Here is a 25,296-nt window from a genome sequence, read left to right as displayed (position 1 = left end):
AAATCCCAAAACACATTAACAAATCCCAAAACAAATGAACAAATCCCAAAACACATTAACAAATGCGAAAACAAATGAACAAATCCGAAAACAAATGAACAAATCCCAAAACAAATGAACAAATCCCAAAACACATTAACAAATCCGAAAACAAATGAACAAATCCCAAAACAAATGAACAAATCCCAAAACACATTAACAAATCCCAAAACAAATGAACAAATCCCAAAACACATTAACAAATGCGAAAACAAATGAACAAATCCGAAAACAAATGAACAAATCCGAAAACAAATTAACAAATCCCAAAACACATTAACAAATCCCAAAACACATTAACAAATCCGAAAACAAATTAACAAATCCGAAAAACAAATTAACAAATCCGAAAACACTAACAAATCCCAAAACAAATTAACAAATCCCAAAACACATTAACAAATCCAAAAACAAATTAACAAATCCGAAAACAAATTAACAAATCCGAAAACAAATTAACAAATCCGAAAACAAATTAACAAATCCCAAAACACATTAACAAATCCCAAAACAAATGAACAAATCCCAAAACACAGTAACAAATGCGAAAACAAATTAACAAATCCGAGAACAAATCCCAAAACAAATTAACAAATCACAAAACACATTAACAAATCCCAAAACAAATTAACAAATCCCAAAACACATTAACAAGTCAGACAACCCGGAAGCGGTTGGTATAGTTTTAGTTATAGTTAGAGTTCCGGGTTGTCTGACTTGTTAATGTGTTTTGGGATTTGTTAATTTGTTTTGGGATTTGTTAATGTGTTTTGGGATTTGTTAATTTGTTTTCGGATTTGTTAATGTGTTTTGCACTTCCCGGCCACCGTAGTCCGGTATTCAAGCATAAAAAGGAATGGAATTAAGAATAAAAATAAAAACCAAAAGGAGGTAGATAAATAAAAAGTATAAACTATATAAAAACTATATTAAATATGAAAATATATGTGAAAAATATATGTGTATACATAAATGCCTATGGTTTTAATGATTGTCCTTAAAGTGTCCATGTGCAGTATGGTGTGTATAAAGTGGCACTGAGTTCAGAGTTAAAGTGACAGTCCAGAGTTAAACTGTCATAGTGGAAAAAAAAAGGTTATGCAGAAAGATAGAGGGAGAGGTCCAGTACTAGATCCTGGGTGTTTCCTGGTTTAAACTCCGAATGGCCTGCGGGAAGAAGCTGCTCCTCATTCTCTCTGTGTTTGCTTTCAAGGAGCAGAAGCATTTCCCTGAACGCAACAAAGAAAAGAGTCCATTGTTGGGATGGCTGAGATCCTTTACAATCTTCCTGGCCCTGGTCTGGCACCACGTGCTGTAGATGTCCTGCAGGTCAGGGAGCTCAGTGTGGATGGTACGTTCAGCTGACCACACCACTCTCTGGAGCAGGTGTACAAAGTCTTTAGCACCTGAGAGGGTAGTTTGAAGTCCTTTAAGCGTGTCAGACACTGCCGTGCCTTCTTCACCAGGGTGTTGATGTGACAGGACCAAGATAGGTCCTGTGTGATGTGAACACCTAGGTACCGGAAACTGTCCACTCTCTCCACTGAGGTCGGGTTGATATTTAGCGGTTGGTATGACCGCTCCTGCTTTGTGCTGAAGTCCACTATCAACTCCTTAGTCTTGCTGACGTTCAGGAGAAGATTGTTCTCCTGGCACCATCTCTCCAGGTTTTTAGTCTCCTGTAGGTAGGCCGTCTCATCGTTGTTGGAGATCAAGCCCACCACAACAGTGTTGTCAGCAAACTTGATGATGGTGGTGTAGTTGGAAGTGGCCACACATATGTGTACAGTGAGTACAACAGCGGGCTTAGAACACAACCCTGGGGAGCTCCAGTGCTGAGGTTGAGGGTGGATGAAGTGTGTTTAAGGCTTGTGGTTTGTCTGTCAGGACGTTGGAGATCCATTGATACAGTGGCAGGCTGAGTCACAGGACCTCCAACTTAGAGGTGAGCATGGAGGGAATTATGGTGTTGAACGCTGAACTATAGTCCACAAACAGAATTTTTGCATAATTCCTTTTTTCTGCAGTCTAGGTGGCTCATCGCAGTCTGGAAAAGATGAGCACTGGCGTCCTCAGTAGTGCGGTTCTGGCGGTACGCAAACTGTAGTGGATCCAGTGTGTCTGGTAGTGATGCAGTGATGAAGTCTCTGAGCAATCTTTCAAAGCACTTCATCACTACTGAGGTCAGGGCTACAGGGCGGTAATCATTGAGGCAAACGGGCTGGGGTTTGTTCAAGACAGAAACAATGGTGGACTGTTTGAAGCATGAGGGAACAACAGACCGTTCCAGTGAGACGCTGAATATCTCAGTGAACACCGGTGCTAGCTGGTCAGCGCAGGCTTTCAGAACCCGACCTGTGATGCCATCTGGTCCTGCTGCCTTCCTGGTATTCACACTCTTGAATGCCGTCCTCACGTCATGATAGAAGATTGTGTTCTATAGTCTGTGATATTCCTTAGTCCCTGCCACAGGCTCCTAGAGCCACCATGTTGGAACTGTGACTCTAGTTTCCTCCTGTAGCGCCGCTTTGATTCCTTCCCCGCTCTGCGCACACTGTAAGATGCAGCCTTGTACTCATCCATGTCCCCGGTGGAGAGCCCCATGTTGTAGGCAGTGGAGCAGGATCTCAGAGCATCGCGGATGGTTTTATCCACCCACGGCTTCTGGTTGGGAAACGTTCTGATGGTGTTTCTGAACCAAATTGGTGTTTCAAATTGAAAAGATTGGAAAACATATTCTGGTCTACTTTAACAAACTTACATTACATTAACATTTACATCATTTGGCAGATGCCCTTATCCAGAGCGATGTACAGAAGTGATTAAATCACTATCATTGGATACATTAATGCTGGTTTACTAGGTTACATACTTAAGATACCATGAGTTTAAAACATTGTTCAAAGTTACAATGAAAAAGTAGGGAAAGAAGTACTAGTTGAATTGTTTCCTGAATAAGTGGGTGTTCAACCGTCGTTTGAAAATAGCCAGTGACTCAGCTGTCCGGACACCTAGGGGAAGTTCATTCCACCCCCTTGGTGCCAGAACAGAAAAGAGTCTTGTAGTATACTTGCCTCTTACCCTGAGAAATGGAGGAACCAGTCGAGCAGTGCTGGAAGATCGGAGGGTGCGGGGTCCAGTGCGAGAAGTGATGAGGTCTTTGAGGTAAGAGGGAGCTGGTCCCTTTTTGGCTTTGTAGGCCATCAGTGTTTTGCATCTGATGCGTGCAGCTATTGGGAGCAAGTGGAGGGATCGCAGCAGTGGGGTGGTATGCGAGAACAAGCCGTGCAGCTGCATTTTGGATCATTTGCAGAGGACGAATTGCGTTTATAGGTAGGCCTGCCAGCAGTGCATTGCAGTAATCCCATCCTGAAATGACAAGAGACTGAACAAGTACCTGAGCAGCCTGTGTGGACAAAAATGGCTGAATCATTCTAATGTTGTAGAGAAGAAACCAACATGAGTGAGTCAAATTAGCAACATGAGAGGAAAAGGACAGTTGATTGTCCATGGTTACCCCAAGGTTGCGAGCTGTGGCTGAAGGGGGGATGGTTGTGTAGGGATATAGCAAGGTCATGACCTGGAGATGAATCACCTGGGATAACCAGCAGTTCAGTTTTGCTAGGATTGAGCTTTAACTGATGAGCATTCATCCATGATAAAATTTCTGCCAGGCATGCTGAGATCCGATCAGAAGCTGTGGTAACTGAGGGTGGGAAAGAGAAGATAAGTTGTGTATCATCAGCATATCAGTGGTAAGAGAACCCATGTGAGGAAATAACTTCACCAAGAGAGTGAGTATACAGGGAGAAAAGAAGAGGACCTAGTACTGAGCCCTGTGGGACACCAGTGGAGAGTCTGCATGGAGCAGATGTCACTCCCCTCCATGTTACCTGATATGAGCGTCCTTCCAGGTAGGAAGTGAACCATTCCCAAGTGTATCCGCAAATCCCAAGACTCCTGAGGGTCTTATAAAGGACCTCTCAGTCATATGTGCAAATAAAAGATGTAAACTATTTTATTCTGTTTTTAAAATTCATTAATTTGAGTGTATAATTTTTGTCATTAGCCAAGACTGTTTAATGCTAAAACTGACTGGGAAACACCCCAGAACAAAATCACAATGTCTGTGAACCTCTGCTACATTTTTTATAGCATAAGACAGTAATTACTATCATCAAACTGTCAGGCTGCTATTCTTTAAATTCACAATAGACAGCCAATGCCTAAAGACTGCAGAGGTAGAGCTGTGACAATGCTTAGGAAGAGGAGTGAGATAGCACATTTTTATGCCTGCAATTCAAACAGTGTGTTATGCATCTTGCAGATAACATTATTTTTTCAATCACTTGACTATAATCTTATAACCCTGGGCATATATTATAATCCAATTGAAGCAAGGAGTGATTAGTTATGGCAGATTTATTTATTTATAAAAAATGTATAATGAAGGATGTGAAGTGATGTATTACTCCAGCACTGGTCCATCTGTAGGAGCAGAGCTATGCCAGGCTCTCCCCAGGTTGCTGAAGCAACAGTGTAAGATGTACGCCAAGATTGCAGAAGCACATGCAGCAGATTGAGCCCACTTCAGGAGCTTCATTATCCCCTCCTACTCCCCTGTGATACTGTTGATGAGCACCCTCAACCTGGTCAGGATGATGCCCCAGGACAATATTGAAGCTCAACTCAATATGCTGGAGTGTGTGTGATAATATGTTTGAGTGATATTTTTAACATAGGCATGATTATGCATGCTGATTTTAACAATGGCATCTACAAGGTTTTGCTGGTGTGTGATGTGCCTCTGATGGCTGGCTGTACTACACTTTGTACATGGCAGAATTACATCTATTCATGCGCAGACACACACACACATACAATTCGATGGCCAAAGTAGGAAGGAACGGAAATTATTGCCTCAAAATGAAAGCTCCAAGCAAATAAAGAAACTAAATGTTTGTGCTGGTCCTCAATTCTGGTTTCATATTAAAAATTCTTCCTGTATACCAATAACATTTGTCTTCATAAACACTCTAAATATGACATACATTTAAGAAAATACTGCATGATAAACAAAGAACTCAACTCCTTTCCTAAATACGTTTTGCAAATTTTTGAGCTCTGTGTTATTGTCCTGTTGTAGGCAAGCTTGCTGGGCTTTTGAGACTTATTGAATATTTAATTTAGTGTCCATTTTCTGTCCTGCTGATGTTATAACCACGTGAAACACGTTTGTAACGACATATCGTTTCCACAGTAATTTAACAGAAACTTAGAAACCTAGATTATGGCCTGTGGTACAGATTAATTCCAGGTAGAGTGTTATGGACTGGATGAAAATGCTTAATAATAATATGTTTTTTTATTCAATAAATGTCAGGTGATCATTGGGTTTTTAATGGTTTGAAAAAAAAAAACAACTGTTCATTTGCAAACCAGAATCACAGTCTATATTTTGCTCTATACAGTATCTTCAATCAGTGCTTTCTGGTTTTGGCGGCAAACTTTAGTTATTATGATGTGAAGTATAAGTGGTATCTAATGCTATGTCCAGACATGAACAATCCATGCCATATCCATGCTAATTTAATATACTAGTTTAAAATGGATTATTAAATTTGAAATAGTTCCCTTTTCCAGTGAGCAGGTTGAACCTGCTGTGATGGCATTATGCGTTCAGACGAATGTGTAAACTGAGTGGACTCTTTCTGCATTAACTTTGCCTTGTGTATTTTTAGTGCTTTGGATTTGTCCATGGAACAAGAATCGGTGTGTTCATACAGATGTTCATTCAACCCACAGCCATGACCCTGAGCAGGATAAAGCAGAAGATTGATGAATGTATGAATGAATGAATGAATGAATGAATGAATGAATGAATGAATGAAACGAAACTCAAACCTTAGACTACCTAAATGTCCTATTCACTGACAGTAACCACTTTAGGGTCAGGGCTGTTGGGTATCCGGAGCATGTCCTGTGAATCCGGGGTGAGAGGGAGGACACAACCTGTATAAGACACCAGTCCATTGTAGGGCTCCATGCACACAAATTCACCCTCATACCCACCTCAAGTCAGTGTGACTTACCAAAGTTCACCTACTGGAGTGTGTTGTAAGTAGAAGGAAAGCAGCAAACAGAAACTTGAAATTAAATATATTAAAAAAAACTTTTCTAAGAGATGTTTATTTAAGAAAACAGTGTGATACATGATTCAATATAGTAGCTCATGTTTAGCCCTAAACAGATTTTACAATTAACATTATGTACAATCTTTACAGTTCCCTCACAACATTTCAACATCCATGTTAATATGAGGAACACATCATTACAAAAATCCCCCAGTGTATTCAAAAGACGGAAAAAAAAAGATTGCGATAAATAGAGATAAATACATTTTAAAAGTCTTAAAAGAAAAAGAAATCAGCCTCACAAATAAATAAATATAATCATAAATAACATTTAAATGATCAGTGGACAAACTTGGGCCATGTCTATATTTGCCTTCTGTAATCCATAAAGCTTGTCTAAACATTATTTAAGAGGAGCTAGAGCACTTGACATCTTTAGCACTGTCTTGCTTTACTGGAAGGCATGTGTTTGTGTGGGAAGTAGTGTGTAGGAGTAGTTTTGTGTGAGCATGAAAATCAGAGGTAAAGCAAAGGAAAAAAATCTTTTGAGGCACTTTTTACGGATGTTTTCATTCCATTTTTTGAGTATTTTTCTTTCCTTTAGCACTGAAAACAAACAAAAATAAATAAATATAAGCAAAAATAATAGTCTTTTGAATTGTAGTGAGTTTTGTTGCATGGGGAACCGGGACAAACCAGAGCTCACAACCGTACCATAAGGATAAAAAAAAATTTAAATTAAAAAAGAAACAAAAAAGGTAGTGAATTAAATAAACGTCTTGCAAATTGGCATTTGTATTCATCATCAATGTTTGTTTTCTGTGGTACTTGAGGAGGTGACGTCAGTCTGGTTTTGCAAATGTTCTCCAAAGATCCCTGCAAGTGTTTTGAATCGAGGTCCCCACTCGTTTAGGTAATCATAATCCTCTTCTGTGTCACCGTTTAATGATTCTATGGAGCTCAGGCTTTCTCCCACCGATCCTTCGCCTTCGTATGCGTAGGTGGCCAGTGAGTCATAGGGCGGTGCAGAGTTATCACCGTCATGTGCCTGCAGTCTCTGACTGATGAACTTCTGAAGGTCTTCACTGTCTTGTGAGATGGGTAACGGCTGAGGAACAGAGGCGGCCTCTGGTTTAACGTCCCTCCGATAAAGATTGTCTTTGATGGCTTTAGGGTTACGGAGAGTGCTAATGTCAAAGGCATGTGTGTCTTCCTCGCCTCCACCCTCATCATCATAGTGGATAACATTGTCTCGGATGTCCTCTTTGGAGGTCATAAGGGTTTCCTTTTTCTTCTGCCGCCTTACTCCCATGTATAGCACTACGATCACTGCAGAGATACAGAGGCATGTTTGTAAAGCCATCAATTTGACCACAATCAGTGAGTGAAAAGGAAAATAATAATAGGAAATTTCTTTGTTCTATAAAATCAAAGAAAAGGCTTGATTTGATGTTTAGGGTTTACAGTAACAATTTCTTGCCTCTTCCTTCATGGGTTAACAGATTGCCATGATTTTCAATCCTGCAAAGTCTACTCAGGATGTGCAATCGTTAACCACTCTGTCTGACTGCTCTAAAGTGCTGCAGAACCTTCTCTTCCCAGCCTTCTGACTTAAATTTTACTGAGCTATCGAAGAAGAAATAGTGCCCTTTGGCTAGAGTCTGGTAAATATAGATATGCATGTTCATGAATGCAGTGTAGTCTTCTCAGTGTGTGTGCAGACTGATGTGTTGTTTTTTTCTTCAATGTGGGGTAAAAAAAGGGGTGTAGCAGTATATAGTGCCTGTTGAGGATGAAAGCAAATGTTCATAAATTTCATAAAAGTGAAGAATTGTGGAATATTACACTTGCGGGAAGAACATGACACCAGCAGGACCAGAGAAATAAAAATAACCCAGTGGTTTATGCCCTCTCATTTGAGAGATTATGGCTGTGAAACAACAGCCCCCCCAAGTGATACACATCTACATTACAACATTTAATCTCTCTCTCTCTCTCTCTCTCTCTCTCTCGTGTGTGTGCGCATGTGTGTGTGTCTCAGGGGGTTATTTCTTGTGTGTATTTGGCCCCAGATAGGCAGGAGAGCAATTGATAATGCATTTTCTTTGCTCATACAGAGTTTAACTGTGACTGCCACGGAGCTGCTGCAGAACTGAAAGTGGGTCAGGCTGACAAATAGAGCACCTATAATAGAGTTCGCCCACCATGTCTGTCCCTGAATATTCCTTCTCTTCTTCTGTGCATGTGTGTTTACTCAGGGAGTGATTTGCTCTATCACAAGGATATGACTAAAAGAGCCTTAGGGGTCTGTCTCATTCTCACAGGCACGAAGGCAGTGAGGCAGTGAGGAACGCCTGCCTTTTGCTAGTCCTCCTAACACCTTTGCTGGTATTCTCTTATCAACAGCACACTGGAATGTGGAGCAATGAGAAATTCAAGGATGACACAATGTTCTGTATCATCTTTCGGCTGCTAGGCTTGTGAGATTTTTTTTTTTGTGGGATCATGCCTTGTAACCATCGCATAATGTTAAAAGTATTGCCTGTAGACTTAGTAAAGAAAGACAGGGCTCTTGGCAAACATCCATAATATGTATTGTGTACATTATTATAGTAAAAAAAGGAAAAAAAAAACAAAACAAACTATTGCTTTTGCTTTTGCTGTAGCTTTTATTTTAGGATCATTTTACTTGCAACTTTACTTATGGATGTAAATAAAATCTTTTAGATTAAATAAAAATGTTTTGTTGGTCTGCTGAAAAATCAGTCATCAGACTATAAAAAAAGAAAAAAAAAAAGAAACACATATCCTACATGGCCAAAAGTATGATGAGATCCAAAATTATGACCACATAGTTTTTTTTTTTCAATCTATCTCCCAAGTTCCCATGGACGTACAATAGTACAATCCTGGTGATCACTGACCATTTCTTAAGGGCCTGCAGGCTGGTGCCCCTCAAGGGACTCCCTACAACTATGGACACTGCCAAAGCGCTCTTCCACCACATGTTCTACATCTACAGCCTCCCGGAGGGCACCGTAGGGGAGCCAAATTTTCCTCCCATGTATGGAGCGCCTTCTGTGTGCAGCTAGACATCAATATCAGCCTCACGTCAAGCTACCATCTGCAGGCTAATGGCCAAGCTGAGAGACTGACCAGGAACTTGGCTATTACCTGTACAGTACATATACTGTAGCCAGGGACAGCATATCTAGAGTGAGTTCTTCCCATGGGCAGAGTACACCCAAATCTCACTCACTGCTTGGGTTTCAAGATTTATCCATTTTCTGGTCATGCCATTGTTTACTGATTTGGATTTCTCTATTAAATTCTGCGTATGGATTCTGTATTTCCTGCTTTATATAAAAGGTCAGATATTTCTCATGCTTAATTACATCTATTAAAGCATGTGTTTAGACAACATTCTAAAGGATTTGATCTAAAATTGTTTCCATGAGTCTATGCTAGCTCTAGCTCTAGTTTAACTGTCACCGAAGCAAAAAAGGAGACAAAATGGGACAAAAAGTTATTGTCAGTAACATAATTTTGAATGAAATGTGTTGTATAAAATTAGAAAGGAATGCAAAATGCAGAAGCATTATCACTAGTGCTCTCAGATCTTTGGGTATGTGCTAATCGTCACACCAGTATGTGCTTGTTGAACATTGTATTCCAGATTTAGTCCCCCCTTTGCTGTTATTGGAAGGGCTCCACTAGAATTTGGAATGTGACTGTGGGGATTTGTGTTCATTCAGCCACAAGAGCATTAGTGAATTTGGGCACTGATGTTGGGCAAGAAGGCCTGACGAACAGTCAACATTCCATTTCATGGCAAAAGCGATCAATACTACAGCATTCCAAGATATACAGTACTAGACACTTCTGCTCGCCCAACTTTGTTTGTTTTGGGAAGGTTCGTGCATGGGTGTGAAGTACAGGTGCCCGTATTATTTTGGCCATAGAGCATATTACCAGATACAACGCTTTTTAATTTTAAACTTTCAGACTCTATATTTATGTTTATGACATTTGGCAGATGCTCTTATCCAGAGTGACTTGCTGAAATGCTTTTGAATTCTTTATCAATACATCTATTCCTGTTATTAGCAGGTCACAGATTAAGAAATTGCATCAGTTTAAAAACTCTTTTGGTAGGTAATATAGCTAGACTTTCACACAGACTTTTTTTTAGTGCTACTACATGAAGATTCAGCAGTTGTGCAGTACTAGAGGATCGGAGGAATCATGGTGCAGTGCGGGAAGTTTTCTGACAGACATTTAAATCATCTAACTTGCTAGCCATAGTGATATCTATAGCAATTCAACTACACAATCATCAATCATCCCATGCCTAACGCTTACATTTAAGGGGGAAAAAAAAGTCTGCACCCAATCCCAGCATTGATCTGAAGCAGGTAATGTATAACATCTCCAAGATATATCAAGAGGAATGAGCAAAGACTGACCAAGAATTTTGGAAGTGCTAGAGATTATCACCACTAAGAGGATCGAGAGCTGCTAAGAAGATACAGCAGAGGTTGAAGGTATTTATATAAGCAAACGGGTGGATATAGAGTGCAACTTGAGAATATCTCAGTCACAATTTGAAAGGAAAAAGGAGCATTTTAAGCAGATTTTTGATCTTCTTGTACACTATTATCAAACTATTTGCAGTCAGGCATTAAAATAAAAATACAGACACAGTACAGTATTTATTCTGTTGAAGATTTTTGGTTTATTTTTAATCCTAAAGTTTTTCCTTCAGCATTATTAATAATATTGATTGTATTAAGCACTTTATATTATATACTACTAAAAATAAGATATTTTGGTATACAGCTAGTCAACTAGTTTAGTATGCAAATGCATAAAGCATCCTATCTTGAGCATAGTGTGTACTGTAGATTAATGTTGCATTATGTTCTGATTTTGACATCAGACATCAGGCGTGATGAGTAAACAATATTCTAAACTATAAACACTATACAGAGCATCAGCATATTTTGCTTTAGCTCTTTACTGTGCATTGATATCTTTCTAAACTGTCCAACATTACCACTTAGGGCTGGTCTTGCAAATGTTAGGTTTTACTTTATCAGTGTACTTGTACTTGCTGCTACATTCTCGATATGTGCGATTTAGATTATACTCCTGCTGCTCTGTGTAGTTAGTGTATAATTAATGTTTACTGTTATATAATTATCTATGCTTTCCTGTTCATTTTTCTGTGCTGTGCTACAATTATATGTCATTATACCAGTTATCCCCCCAACCCCACCCCAATGTTATTTATGTAATTATGTCACACCCAATCCTTTGGACAGACACTGGAGTCATTACCTTATCTTGTTGAAAAAGTCCTACCTTAATGACCAACAAATCTTCTTAAATCATCACTGTAAAGAGGCAATAATGGATCTCTAGCCCATTCTTTATGCTCAGTCGTTTAGTTTATCACTGCAGAGCTTAGAGCTTAGATCCTGATGAGTAATTTCGATTGGGCAATAACTAAGTCCACCTACTGTAGCTAGTGGGAACTTTTTTTAATATGAATCTGATTAGGAGAGAAGCCACCATGGATGATATCCCGGTGCCTAATTAATAAGTGCTTTCTAATTAACTGAGCCTGGAAAGCCCCTGAAGTCTGTTTATTTTGATCCATTCAACAAAATGTCTTCCAGGATCAGGTTGGCTTATAGCTCATGAAGCATCAAACTTTAAGATTTTTTTAATTAGATAAAACTGACAATAGAGGAAGGGGGGGCACGGTGGCTTAGTGGTTAGCATGTTCGCCTCACACCGTCGGGGTTCGATTCCCGCCTCCACCTTGTGTGTGGAGTTTGCATGTTCTCCCCGTGCCTCGGGGGTTTCCTCCAGGTACTCCGGTTTCCTTCCCTGGTCCAAAGACATGCATGGTAGGTTGATTGGCATCTCTGGAAAATTGTCCTGATTGTATGAGTGTGTGTGTGTGCCCTGCTATGGGTTGGCACTCCGTCCAGGGTGTATCCTGCCTTGATGCCCAATGACGCCTGAGATAGGCACAGGCTCCCTGTGACCCGAGGTAGTTCGAATAAGTGGTAGAAGATGAATGAATGACAAGAGAGGAAATATTTATACAAAATTTAAAAAAAGGCATAGTTTTTAAAATCACAGTTTTAGTTCCAAATAGATTCTCTTTTCTTGAAATCCTTTCTTTTGCAGAGGCGTACACTTGATGCATGCAATATATACATTTTCTTAGCTTAGTAACTGTGATACGTTTCAAATCTGCTCTCCACCATCTGGCTGCACTAATGATTTTGTCCATGATTAAAAGAACCTAATTACTGAGATCATCTGTAATGTATCTGTAGCCACTGCAATCCATTTGTTGGATTCATTTTACTATCTTTCATCACTGCAAAATTTTTCACCAAAAAATTAAGATTTTGTACGCCTAATATTACCATAATCTAATGTCTGTGTGGCACGCTCACACAATGTAATATCTGTATATTTCAATTCCCTGTTAATTATGTGATTCTTTTTTATTCCAATTGGTCACAGCTAGCAGTCCACTCACCTAGCAGTATGACAATGCAAAGCAGAATAGCGATCAGTGCTCCGGTGCTGAGACCCACAGGGAGGAAGATGGCCTCTGCACTGCAGGTCAGCAGGGAGCCGTCAGAATCACAGCCACACACACGGATGGTCAGGGTGCCGGTGCTGCTCTGTACTGGGTAACCGCTGTCCTCAATCACTACTGGAAGGTGGTAGATCTCCTGAGCACGCCGCCAAAAGCCACTGTGCAGGGTTACAATGCCTGCAGTGTTGTCTGGGTGGATATGGATATGGGAAAAATGTAGGATATTAAAACAAGTAGCAAGACTTTTCTGAAAAGTTTTAGAAAAGTGATTTATTAAAGAATTGTGTAAATTTGAGTGAGTAAAGCTTGGTTTAATATTCAGAACAAGCACTAGAATGGCAAATGTAGAAAAACACTTGAAACGGAGCCTTGTGCAGCAGATAAAAAAATAAAAATAAAAATAAAAAAGACCAAACTAAATTCATCCAACTCAAAGGTTGACCAGTATGAATATCTCAATGAATAGGGTGCCTATTTATTGAGATATGGCAGGATGCATCTGTCAATCTATTTACACTCTTATCTATGTCCATAGCATGGAAGAAGCAATATCTAATCTAAATTAAGTGGCTGTAACTTCTTAAACAATTTCACTTATCAAGGAATAGTAACACAGGCTATTCTCAAAGTAAGCTACATGTTATTGAACTGTTAGTACTGTTGATCACTACACACTCAGAAAGTTTAATGAGTTTTTTCAGTCAGAGAAGTAATGTTTGTTTTATTTGCTTACAAAATCAGCATTTGGGGACTTAGGGACCAACTCAACGTACCCCCTAACTATTTTTCTTGATTGGGTTGTATATTCAAGATTAAACCAGAAATCAATAGTCAGTTCTGTTAAATGATTCCCCATTAGCTGTCCCTTGTTGGTTGCACAGTTAAGATCCTCCAACTGTTCTAAATGACTGTGGACATTCTGAGCTTTCAGAAATGTATGTTAGATTAAAAGATAAACCAGGATTACGGTTCAGGTGGGGTGATTATATCAAAAAATCATGCATATTAAAGAATGGGCATTCTTGCAATGCAGAACGTTGTGTCCTCTCAGAAATACAAAGCATTTTTCATTTTCTCACAAAGACTGTGACCTTATATTTCAGATAACATTTCATGTTAGATCTGGTTTATTTTATTTTTATTCTACATACGTGAATCACTTACTGTGATTACTCTGTTATTTCTACCTCATCAGCATCTGTAGGAATGCGCAATTGTCATTTTTTGTAAGGACTACAACAGCTAGCAGGCTGATACATAATGGAGATGGCCTTTGTGTTAGAGGAAGGTATCAGCTGCCAGGTGCCAGTGGTGTAATTATGAAAATGTAAATCTTTTTGTTTTCAAAATTCAATTCAATGTATTTGTATATTATTATTATTATTATTATTATTATTATTATTATTATTATTGTTGTTGTTGTTGTTGTTGTTGTTATTATTATTATTATTAAAGTAAATAAATTAATTGATACATTCATGTAAAGTTATAAATTAATACAAAATATTAATTTAAAATTTGAAATACTATATTTCTCTAACATCTATACCTAATGAGCAAGCCGGAGGCGATGGTGGCAAGGAAAACCTCCCTGAGAAAACAGCATCTTTAACTTGGATCAAGTTTATTTCTTGGCAGAAATACCATCCACTACATCTCTCAAAACTATATTTCTCGTTTTTAAGAGACTTGATTTTGTTGTTCAGAGACAACATGGAAAAATGTTACAGCAATAAAAACAGGTATTGACATATATTATGCATTAATGGACAAAATTGGTAAGATACTGTACAATCAAGACTGAATGTGATGAGATAGAGACACTCACTTCCAAAATCTTTGATGGTGAAGTTCTTGTTCTTCACCTCTTCCTGTGGTGATTTGAAGGAGAAATTATGTTCTGTCATTGGAATATCTTCATCTTTTGCACTGAAGATCTGAATAACCTACGGATAAAGGACTGGTTGGTAAAAGTGGATCAATTATTGAGTGGATGTTCAGTAGTTTTTCCTGTGGTCATCATCAATATAAATGTATATAAGTAACAGATAAAGACCTACAGGCCACTCTTCCATAGAGTAAATGTTCATAGGTCCAATGTTCATACAGTAGGTCCACCATCAGGCAAAAACTGAATAAGAAGATGTGCGTGGCAGAATAATGAGGAGGAAGCCATTATTCTGCAAAAAAGATCCCTGCTGGCTGACTGAAGTTTGCCCAAGACTATGTAGATGAGGCAGATGTCTATAGGAAGAATGTTCTGTGTGTGATGAAACTGATATTTCAGTTTAAATAAAAAGTTAAGATTGGTGAAAACCAAACACTGAATTCTAACATATGAACCTCATCCCTAAATTAAGTATAGGGCGTATGCATAAGTAGTATGGCATTTGGGGCTGCTTTACTGTCCATATCCATGCTTTATATCAATATCTGTATTTGGATTAACATTGGTGTTGGCGTGGCCTAAACTAGAATGGATTTCTGTTTTCTTTATTGAATTAAAAATCAACTCTTCCACTACGATAGCAGAAACACTGAACAACACAGGGAAGTAAAACTGCCAGTTCAGTCAGCATGGCCTGTAAATTCTGCCTCTCACAGTTCCTTAAACTTGGCTGTATCACACGAGTACATTACTCTGAAATAGAGATGAATAGGTAGGACTTATTTTATAAATCTTACTTGTGCGCTTATTCTTTTGTTGGTACTTGCATATGATACATGTATTCAGTTAGGTCTATTTCCCAAAACCACATAAGCACACAATTTGCCCACATTTAATCCACCTGATCAGGCAGTTAATACACACGACTGAATAAATGTTGATTAAGCAAGCATTCGTATGTTAATATCTGTCCTGCAAACTTGATACCTGACTGCTCGCCTGTGCTGGTCATGTTGGCGATGGCGTGGCATAGACCGAACAGACCCAAATGCAGGGATAAAGACGACTATGGTTTATTAGATGAAATCATAATGAAAGATGATTAAACTTAAACAAACATAATATTAAGCAAAACGCGAACACTTAGAAACTATATGAAATAACTAAGACAAAAACAAGTTTACTTGAAAACATGAAAACAAAACATAAATGCGACAGCATCTAACGGCAAACCTAGTGCATGTTGGAATGGTACTGTATAAGTAACCAAGCACATTAGGAGTAGTGGGAAACGGGTGAAATCATACAAGACATCTATCACATGACCATCATCACATGACCATAACTACAATACCCCTGTCAGCGTGCCTCAGTGCTCCAGCAGGGTGACGTCCCAGGCTCTGGTAACCTACTTGTGCACAGTTTTTTTTTATGTGTAACACAATGTTAGTCCTGATGCTCACTTCCAGTACATGAATTTACTGTAAGTTCATTTAGAACACATTGTCTGTTTATTTTGAATAATGTAGTAAAATTTGTTACTACCCTACTAGTATAGGTAACGAGATCAGATGCTTTTTGTGTTTACGTTCTCAGTGAATGCATTTCACTGAGTATTATTGAAGATACTTCAGCTGAGAATGCTTTACTGTCACTCTCTGTGTCTATGTAAGCACTTTGTGTGTTTTCTTTCCATTTCTGAATGACTGGCCAAAATCTGTCACCATAGGACTGACTATTTATACCTGACACTCTGAATGATCATAATCTGCCTCATGCAGTTGCATCACATATCTCATATTTTATCCTCTGCTGCTCATGCCTGCTCCAGCACCATCCTGCCCTGCTGTTAACATCACCTGCTGCATTGCTGCTATGAACACTGCAGGTGCATGTTGAACAAAGCGATTAGCTCTGAGCTAATGCATCACTTAGCCACATGTGCCCAACCCATCATGAACATCCGTCAGCCCATGCTGCTCAACCACCTGATCACTGCCAGGTAGTTCATCATCACAGCGTGCTAACAAATTTGTCAAATACCCAGAAATCCAAACAACTAGAGCTAATCCCTCATCAAAGTCACCAAATATGAAAACAAAGATTGGTAGATCTGAATAAATGTTTATGCAGTTTTATAATATCGTAAAGTTTAAAGATCAATAAGCAAAGTTATTTTTCTGTCATTATTCTGTTACCATTACTCTAAATGTATTTTTTTATCCTTAAGAAGCTAGTTGCATAAATTAACTCAAATGTAGAATAATACCTAGTATCAATCACTCCTAGGTTGTCTCCTACTATAGCCGTGTCCAAGGCCCCACCTCCAACCCCCCAAACACACATACACACACATACACACACTCAGCTACAACTGCCCTGCAATTTTAATGAATGCACTGGTATGCAAAGGGTCATAAATCATCTTAAATGGCTCATTAGTCCAGAATTGTTCTATGACTTGAATCTTCTCACAACACCTTGTTGTGCTCACTTTCCTTTCTGTTTTTTATAAAAACCTTGTTTGCCTGTGTGTGTTAGTCTTTGTGTGTGTGTGTGTGTGTGGGTGTGTGTGTCTGTGTGTGTGAGAGAGAGAGAGAGAGAGAGAGAGAGAGAGAGAGAGAGTTAAAAATTGAACCATATATTGCTAAACACTCACCTGTCCTACTTTGGCACCTTCACACACATAGGTCTCGTAAGGTATAGCCAACTCAGGAGAAAACTCATTGACGTCTAACACATGAATTGTGACTGTCACTTTGCTGGTTAGGACTGGATTATCTGTAATAAATAAATAAATAAATAAAAAGGGAGAAAAAGCACAGAGATGGTGCTTTAGACATTGTGCTGATAATTTGAGATTTTCTCATTATATGTTCTGTACCTATTATATTCTTATTGCTTAAATAAATGCAGTGCTTTGTTTTCAAGCACCAAATAATATTTTTATGTAGAACAGAAAGAAGAGAAAGCTTCAGGGTCTGTAAGAAAGACACCTTGAGGATTACAATTTTGTAACATGAATTCAACACAACACACTAATACATCATATGTATTATGTCAAGCCTTATGGTGTTCCAAAGCTGGACAGAATTTATCAACTGTATAACACTGACATCATGTGGTCATATTAAGAAACACTCAGTAAAGAAGCAGAATTAAATTTACATCTTGTATTTCACATGCATGAGAAACAGAAGACCATTAAAACATCTTTATATTGGTTATTATGGATTCTTCGGCGATGCCTCCACCACTAACTAAGTCTAGTAGTTCAGGTCACTTATTTGTATGCCTATAATACCCTAATAATATGCTTCAAAAGGAAGGAAGCTGTTAAAAAACAGAGATGTTTGATCTTCTTTTGACCTTGAACATGTTTAGATCAGTTGCAAAATCTAATTGGTTACAATGAGGATTATATATAAACGAAACTTTCAGTCACTTATTCTTTAGAAATTGCACTCATGAGAATCTCAATCTCAGAGGGTCAGACGTTTGAAAACCAAGATGCAGTAACCTTAGCTAACTAGTCGTCGAAATCTTTAGCTAAGCGTATAATTGATATTACTGCTATCAGTTAGCAGGGACATCTAGAGTCAATAAAACAGCCAACATACAAACAAACAAAAGTTATAAATGAATAAGATGCATAGAAACATTCTAGATATTATGCTATTTGTGGGCTTAGTAGATTTGAATAAATACCCATGAATCATTGATATCAGCTATGAATTATTCAATAACCAGAGTGAAACTAATGTCCTTATTAAAAGTCTCCTGGCAGTTTAAGGAGTCAAAAGAGCCATTAACTACCACAGACATTGCCTCATGGCAAACTGGCAACAATTCACATGTACAAATAGTTCATATAAACAGCTCCAAAAGTTAGTGTTAGAGTTAAAGATGAGTTTAGGAAACAAATTTAAATTAGTGCAGTTATTATAAACTGTGATGTGTAAATGTACATTTTAATATTAATATTAATCATTTACTTGCCCTAAAAAGTGGTTTATATGTAATTATTATTTAATTGAAAAATGATGAATTGAACATTTATAAATTATGTATATACAAGAATAAAATACATTATAGGTACAGATTAGATTAGATTAGATTAGATTAGATTAGATTAGATTAGAATAGATTAGTTTGTCATTGTGTAAAGTACATGTGAAATGCATTTAGCATCTGCCAGAACCAGAAGTGCAACCAGGAGTGCATAGTGGTATATTTATAATGAAGTACGAATAAAATATGATCAGGAATAAAGCATTTATGATGACTTTTATAAACTGCTTGCTAATGCCTATTACTGTACAAGCAATACTTTCTAAATGATAAATTAAATATTTACTCATGCTGAACTAATGCTTCGTAGCGTGCAGTCATTAACATTTATTACAAATTACAGTAATGCATTGCTACACTACATTGTTCATCTATAACTCAATGCCCTTATTTATTTATTTATTGACTAAAACTTAGATTTAAATGAATGAAAATGAAAGTTTAAATTAGATTTTCTCAAAACATGTAAATACACGTTGCTCTCAAATTATTGTAGCACAAACTGTGCTGAATATAGTTTAGAGAGTCTGAAATAAATTCAATATAAGTAACTGAAATAAGTTACTTATTTCATTGAACAAACGTCAAAATATCTCCAGCATCCAAAAACACCCCAGACTCCAGACAGTTAAAAAGACAGAACTATTCAGTATGTTCTTAAAAGATGTAATGCTGTGCTATCAATATAAACCTAAATAACTTTTCAGACTGATTAGTGATTATATTTCAAATATTCTTCTGTCACCTATTACTTCTTAAACTGCCAGAAGATTTACATCACGCTTATTATTACTATTACAACCCTTAGTAGTAGTTTCTGGAAAATTCATTGCTGTTACTACAACTTTATGATTAATAACAAAATAAAAAAATAGGAGCTTTCAGAGGTTGACAACAGGAGATAATGTCACCCAGGTGACGACATGGCTAGCACACGGAAAGCCAGGTCAAAGTGAACCCAGCAGACCTACAGTGTTAAACTTGATTACTTACAGCCATGATGTTGTTTGAATTCTGTGTGTGCGGTGCAGTGGGGACATCAGTGTGGAATGAACTTTTATAGATTTGATCCGTGATATGAGTTTGTGGTGGCTAAAGGGATGGCTTAGAGAAAAAGAGATCTATACTCATCCCCTCTGGGGTCCCATATACAGCCAAGACCTTTGGCTGACCTTGATGGAGAAAAGCAATCTTCCTGGCAATACAGTGATGTGTAGAAGTGTGTGTGTGTGTGTGTGTTAGTGAGTGCAATTATGTGTGTGTGTGCGTGTGTGTGTGCGTGTCCTTATAGGTGTGTTTAGGGGTTGCGAAGACGTCGCGTCTCTGTGTCAGATCTGCTGAAGTTTGGAGCCATGCCATTCAACCTAAAGTAAGTTATAATGAGAAACCTTTCAATGTTTCCTGTCCTGCTTATTTGATTGAAATTTCACAATGAATTTAACTACACTAAATTGTTCAAGGCCCAGCTGTGTGAAACGATAAGCCTGTCACACAAAATGTCTTCTCTGTCTTCTGACTAAATGGAGCTATGGCCTGTGGTGTCTGGTGTGAAGCTAAATGTCAGCACACTGCCAGGATCCTGCCAGAGATCCAGACAAAGGCTGTCAACATTAAAGGTTATTGGTGCAGTTTGTCACCAGTTTGTCATTTACAGTAGATTTATGACCATTCTCTGATGGCTATAGGTTGTTTTTTCTTTAAGTCAGAAAGAAAAATATCAGGAAATTTATTTTTAGTGAAAAACTATATTTAATTCCACGGACATTTGTGCAGAAATATTTACCTTTTATTTTTTTAAGTATATGACTTAGTATCTATGATGCAAGTGTGAAAATAGCATTGTGTTCATAATCCAAAAATCACTGTCATAGCCTATAGTAAGGGTTTATAGAAGGCTAGAAGACAAGGCTTAGAAATGCACACATACAATAAATGAGTCTTTGCAACAACAGGAGGTTGAAAAAAATGCTGAATGAAGTCAAATAACATGACATAATAAGAGTTCAGGCTTTGCACCATGCCCTGAGGGATGCGTGACTATATACTGTAACTGTGATTTATCTGTCATTTATAATTAATTATAAATTAGTTTTTTAACTCTTGTATAGCTGTTGCTCTCAAACAAACATAACAAAATAAATGATATTAACATTCGCTTTTGTGAATGAAAATAATAATAATAATAATAATAATAATAATAATTTGTCAATGTACCAATTTAAATGTCATATAGACATAAGCACTTTGCTATTTATTTTGAGTGAATTTAGTTCTATTTCTTTATCCACTAGATGGTGCCGTGCTCTTAAGTGACTCATCTATGCCTAGCTCTTTGCACTTTATCACTGGGCCTGAGGTCCTGTTAAGGTTCTAAACTCAGTATGCTGCATAAGGAATTCGTTTGGAGTAGGAATAGATGGGAGATTTTCTAGATTGTCATAGTTGCTGCTAATATGATATTAGAGATCGTGGCCTGTTTTAAAGGTTCACAAGCTGACTAGCCTCTAATTAATTTCACGCAGCCAAATGCCCACACGTTTGCTGCATTAACAGAAACAAGGTCTCAAGAGCATGCTTCTCATTACCAGCAACAAGTGCACTATTTTAGGACACAGTGCTGACTCATCATCTCAGACAGTATCGTCAGCAGTATTATTTCTGATTTCATATTCTCTATTCTACAACATGTGTGACTGCACCTGGCTCAGGAGGAGAGAGAGAGAGAGATAAAGAGAGAGGGAGAGAGGGAGAGAGAGCGAGAGAGCGAGAGAGAGAGAGAGAGAGAGAGAGAGAGAGAGAGAGAGAGAGAGAGAGAGAGAGAGAGAGAGAGAGAGAGCATCTGGGTATTTGCCTGCAGGATTATAAAGCAAATTTTAAGTTGTGATATATGATATTTACAAAACTTGTAACTTGTCTTCTTCTTCTTCTTCTTCTTCTTCTTCTTCTTCTTCTTCTTCTTCTTATTATTATTATTATTACAATAATAATAATAGCAATAACAACAACAACAACAACAACAATAATAATAATAATAATAATAATAATAATAATAATAATAATAATATAGTTGATTTTATTAGCTTTATTCATCTTATTCATCTTACTAATCTTAATAAAATTAAATCAATGTACATTTTTAAATTTGGGACTATGGCTCAGTCGGTGGTGTGATTTAATGTGAGCCCTGGGATTACATTAATTCTGTAAGATTCTCTCTTTACTATCAGTGCCTACTAACGACTGATATTATCGATGTGAGCTTCCAACACTGAATGAACAAGTCTCACTGCAACAGAGAACCAGAGTTTTACAGACTTGTTCATCTCCCAACAACTCTACAAATTAGCATTAACTAACTGTAATTAGCATATCAGCAGCATGAGATACAGTAAGACATTAACTTTAATGGGGTCATGAGAATTTTCTGGTTTTCTAAATACAATCTAAATACATTTCTATACGTATTTAATTTTGCTAGCCTTAAATCATTAAGGCTAAATTTAGCACTGTAGTTTTAAAACATGTAACAAGGTGTTAAAAATCGTTTGGTAATTAACACTTGATCGCTGTCTAGGAAGACCATTTAAGAGATATTACCTTGCATAACTAATTAAATTGGAGAATAAAACCGCTTTAATCAGCTACAGTAACAGCTGAAGGTCGTAGAAAGGAAATGAGCATGTTGTTAAACTGATAAGGTCAAAGCAACAAGACAGACACTTTAACAATGAAACCCATTCAAAGGAGACATAATATTTCAGCTCATCGTTAAATACTTTGAGACCATTTGGGGAAAAGTAAGCATACTTACTAACTTTAGTTGCCACAACAGTAATGTTATGTTGGACTCTGGTCTCCCTGTCCAGAAGCTCGTTAGTGGAGATAGTTCCTATTACAGGGTCAATGTCAAAGAAGCTATCCAGGTCACTTTTCCAGTCAATAGAATACCTACAGGGATAAAGTAAAAAAAAAACCTCAATTACTAATAACTGTACAGATTCTATAGGATTCACATTACTGACAAACCTAAATGGGTAACATTCGGCCATAATTTCCAGCTTGATCATTAAAAAAAGATGCTTCATCCATGAATGAAGCATCAAATGGTTATGGCTGAGAGATGCTATATTAGAGTATGTTACATAGTAATTTGTACGTTTCTGGTTCACCAGTTTGATTAGATAAGTGAAATTTCAATTCCATTCCAAACTGGGATGTTTCATTGTTTGTATCACTCGGCTTTGACTGTGTTAAGCATGTAAAATTCTTCTAAAAAACATCTAGAACCAGTCTCACTTAAATCATTACAATAAAATTTGTATTACAGTAATGATAGTAGGTAGTAGATCTTTAGTGCACATGCCAAATTATAATTTTTTTTATGATTCTGACCAGAAATAAATATAAAAGTTCTGGTATTTTAAATCTAAGAAAGCATGTCAAAGGATGATGAGGGAAGCCAGTTTCATCAGATGCACCTTTAACAGGAATTTATAAATCATTGTGAGCTATAGCTACCCACCTAGACAACAGTGAGTGTGGCTTCTTCAAGATCTTTTTCATTTATGGAGTAAATATAAACTAAAATTGTTTGAAATTTTATCAGCAATATTATTGTGAAAATACTAAAAACGTCTATATTACCAGAATCCAGTATGCAATCATTTGTGTAGATAACATAGACATCTATTTTGCATAGCTGTGCTGCTGAATCTGTCCAAACGGAAATGTATAATTGGAAATCATTAGCATAGAAGTACAAGATTTTGCTTGCTGATTACTTGTCCAATTAAGAGGGAACAATAAGTTATGGATTGTTTCTAAGGCTTTCTCAAAAACTGATGCATGTTTGTATGGTGTTCATCCTCGCATTAGAAGATATATACTACATGTAGGTCACAAGGAGCTGAAATTTAAAATCTGCACTGGATGCACATGATCCTCATGAGATGGAGACTTTCGGAGAGAAAATAATCTGCATTAGAATGAGAAAAGCTTTCCTATGAATATGTTCAAAACTCCTAGCTGAAATAGAAAAAAGGTTGAAAAGTGTTGAAGTTAGCAAAGGATGCTTTTGCTATTTTCTTCTTTCAGGCATTACAGTATGTGCTTTCCATATAGAGTTCTAAGGCATGACTTTTAAAAGCTGTTCCATACACAAGGGTGCATTCAATGGCATTGTTTAGTGGTGAGTGAGTGCAGCACCAGAGAACAATGCTAAAAGTTTTTAAATAATTCAACATGGACAAAAAGTAAATGTATATATTGAAGTAACTCCTGGAGAAGGGGTTATTTGTTTGGCCATCAGAGCATTGGAGCCATCACGTAGCACTTATACTGTGGTCAGGACTATCAGGAGGAAAAAAAAAATTCTATTAACCTGGAGTGAGAAATAAAGGAATGAGGAGAGAAAGCAGTCTAGTCTCTTACAAAAAAATACAGATGGATCACTCTGAAAAAACTTTATGTGAGTGATTTTCCCGACACAGTCAAGATCTATTTGTCTTATTAGAGGAATACTTCTAACTTATTAACTTTATCCTACCACGTACCATTTCCATTCAGATGGGTGTGGTCTCTACTGTCGAACGACAGAAGGGTTTACTGAATGATTTAATGAGCATGGAAATGATTTAGATCGATTGCTATAGCCTATCCAATCACAAGATCTCAAATCAGCTGAAGGTCAATGGTAGACTGTTCTGTTAGCTCATGGAGTCCCGACACGTTAATTATTTTACAATCCTATGTGTGTTTTCAGATACATACCTGACCAAGCTATTTCCTGCATCCAAATCCTGAGCAGTCACTGCTCCAATAATGGTGCCTGCTGGTGTGTCCTCATAAACATCCATTGTGTAGTATGGTTTACTGAAAACAGGAGGCTCATCCACATCCAGAACATTAATCTTGACAGTTGCTGTGTCTTTAAAAGGACCAAAACTGTGAAACCGTGGGTCCAAGTGTGCATTTGATGCTTCAACTGTAAATGTATAGGCCTTCTTTGTCTCGTAGTCTAGAGGCTGTGGAAGAACAAAAACAAATAAATAAATAATCTAGCATATGACTCATATTAATGCAGGCAATTCTTTGCTCCTTCTGAGTGTAATCAATGAAGCGTAAGTGAATATCTAAGTACTAGTCATTGCATCAAGCTAGTGTTCATAGATATCATGTAAATTTGTGTGTTTATTGGTGTGTTATAGGCAGTGTTGCCAGGTGTGTGTCAGAAATGAGATACATTTAAACTACTAGCATACTGTATTGATTCTCATAGCCAATTTTTAACTCAGACTAAAAATATGACAATATGAGAACCTTCATAAAATGATTTAAAAATAGTATTTCTTCTATTACTGCTTGTCAATTTGTCAATCAAATCTGGCAACCCTGTCAGAGTACTTTCACCCGCAGTTTTCTGATGTAATCAACTTCCCAATTTCATACATTAAACATGGCTTAGAGTATGTTTCTGATTATTAAAATAGTACAGAAAATGTAAAAAGTCTAAAATTTTAATCGTCAGTTTTATATGCCAT

The 25,296-nt window shown here is 37.4% G+C and overlaps 1 protein-coding gene across 1 annotated transcript in view; it reads right to left on the bottom strand.

Moving 5' to 3' along the window:
- Window positions 1-6,421: 6,421 nt before the first annotated feature.
- Window positions 6,422-25,296, bottom strand: part of LOC132863714 (cadherin-12) — a 68,959-nt gene continuing 50,084 nt past the window's right edge. Inside the window, exons 6-11 of the mRNA XM_060896674.1 lie at window positions 24,527-24,780; window positions 22,569-22,705; window positions 17,346-17,467; window positions 14,627-14,744; window positions 12,736-12,987; window positions 6,422-7,502 (exon numbers count right to left, since the gene is read on the bottom strand). Coding sequence (XP_060752657.1) covers window positions 6,979-7,502; window positions 12,736-12,987; window positions 14,627-14,744; window positions 17,346-17,467; window positions 22,569-22,705; window positions 24,527-24,780 — 1,407 coding nt within the window. The 3' untranslated portion in view covers window positions 6,422-6,978. The remainder of the gene's footprint in view (window positions 7,503-12,735; window positions 12,988-14,626; window positions 14,745-17,345; window positions 17,468-22,568; window positions 22,706-24,526; window positions 24,781-25,296) is intronic.

The sequence above is a fragment of the Tachysurus vachellii genome, chromosome 2 (assembly GCF_030014155.1).
Source record: "Tachysurus vachellii isolate PV-2020 chromosome 2, HZAU_Pvac_v1, whole genome shotgun sequence".
In the NCBI taxonomy this organism is placed as follows: Eukaryota; Metazoa; Chordata; class Actinopteri; order Siluriformes; family Bagridae; genus Tachysurus; species Tachysurus vachellii.
Note: the sequence above shows the minus strand (reverse complement) of the source record. Positions and strands in the feature narration are given on the sequence as shown.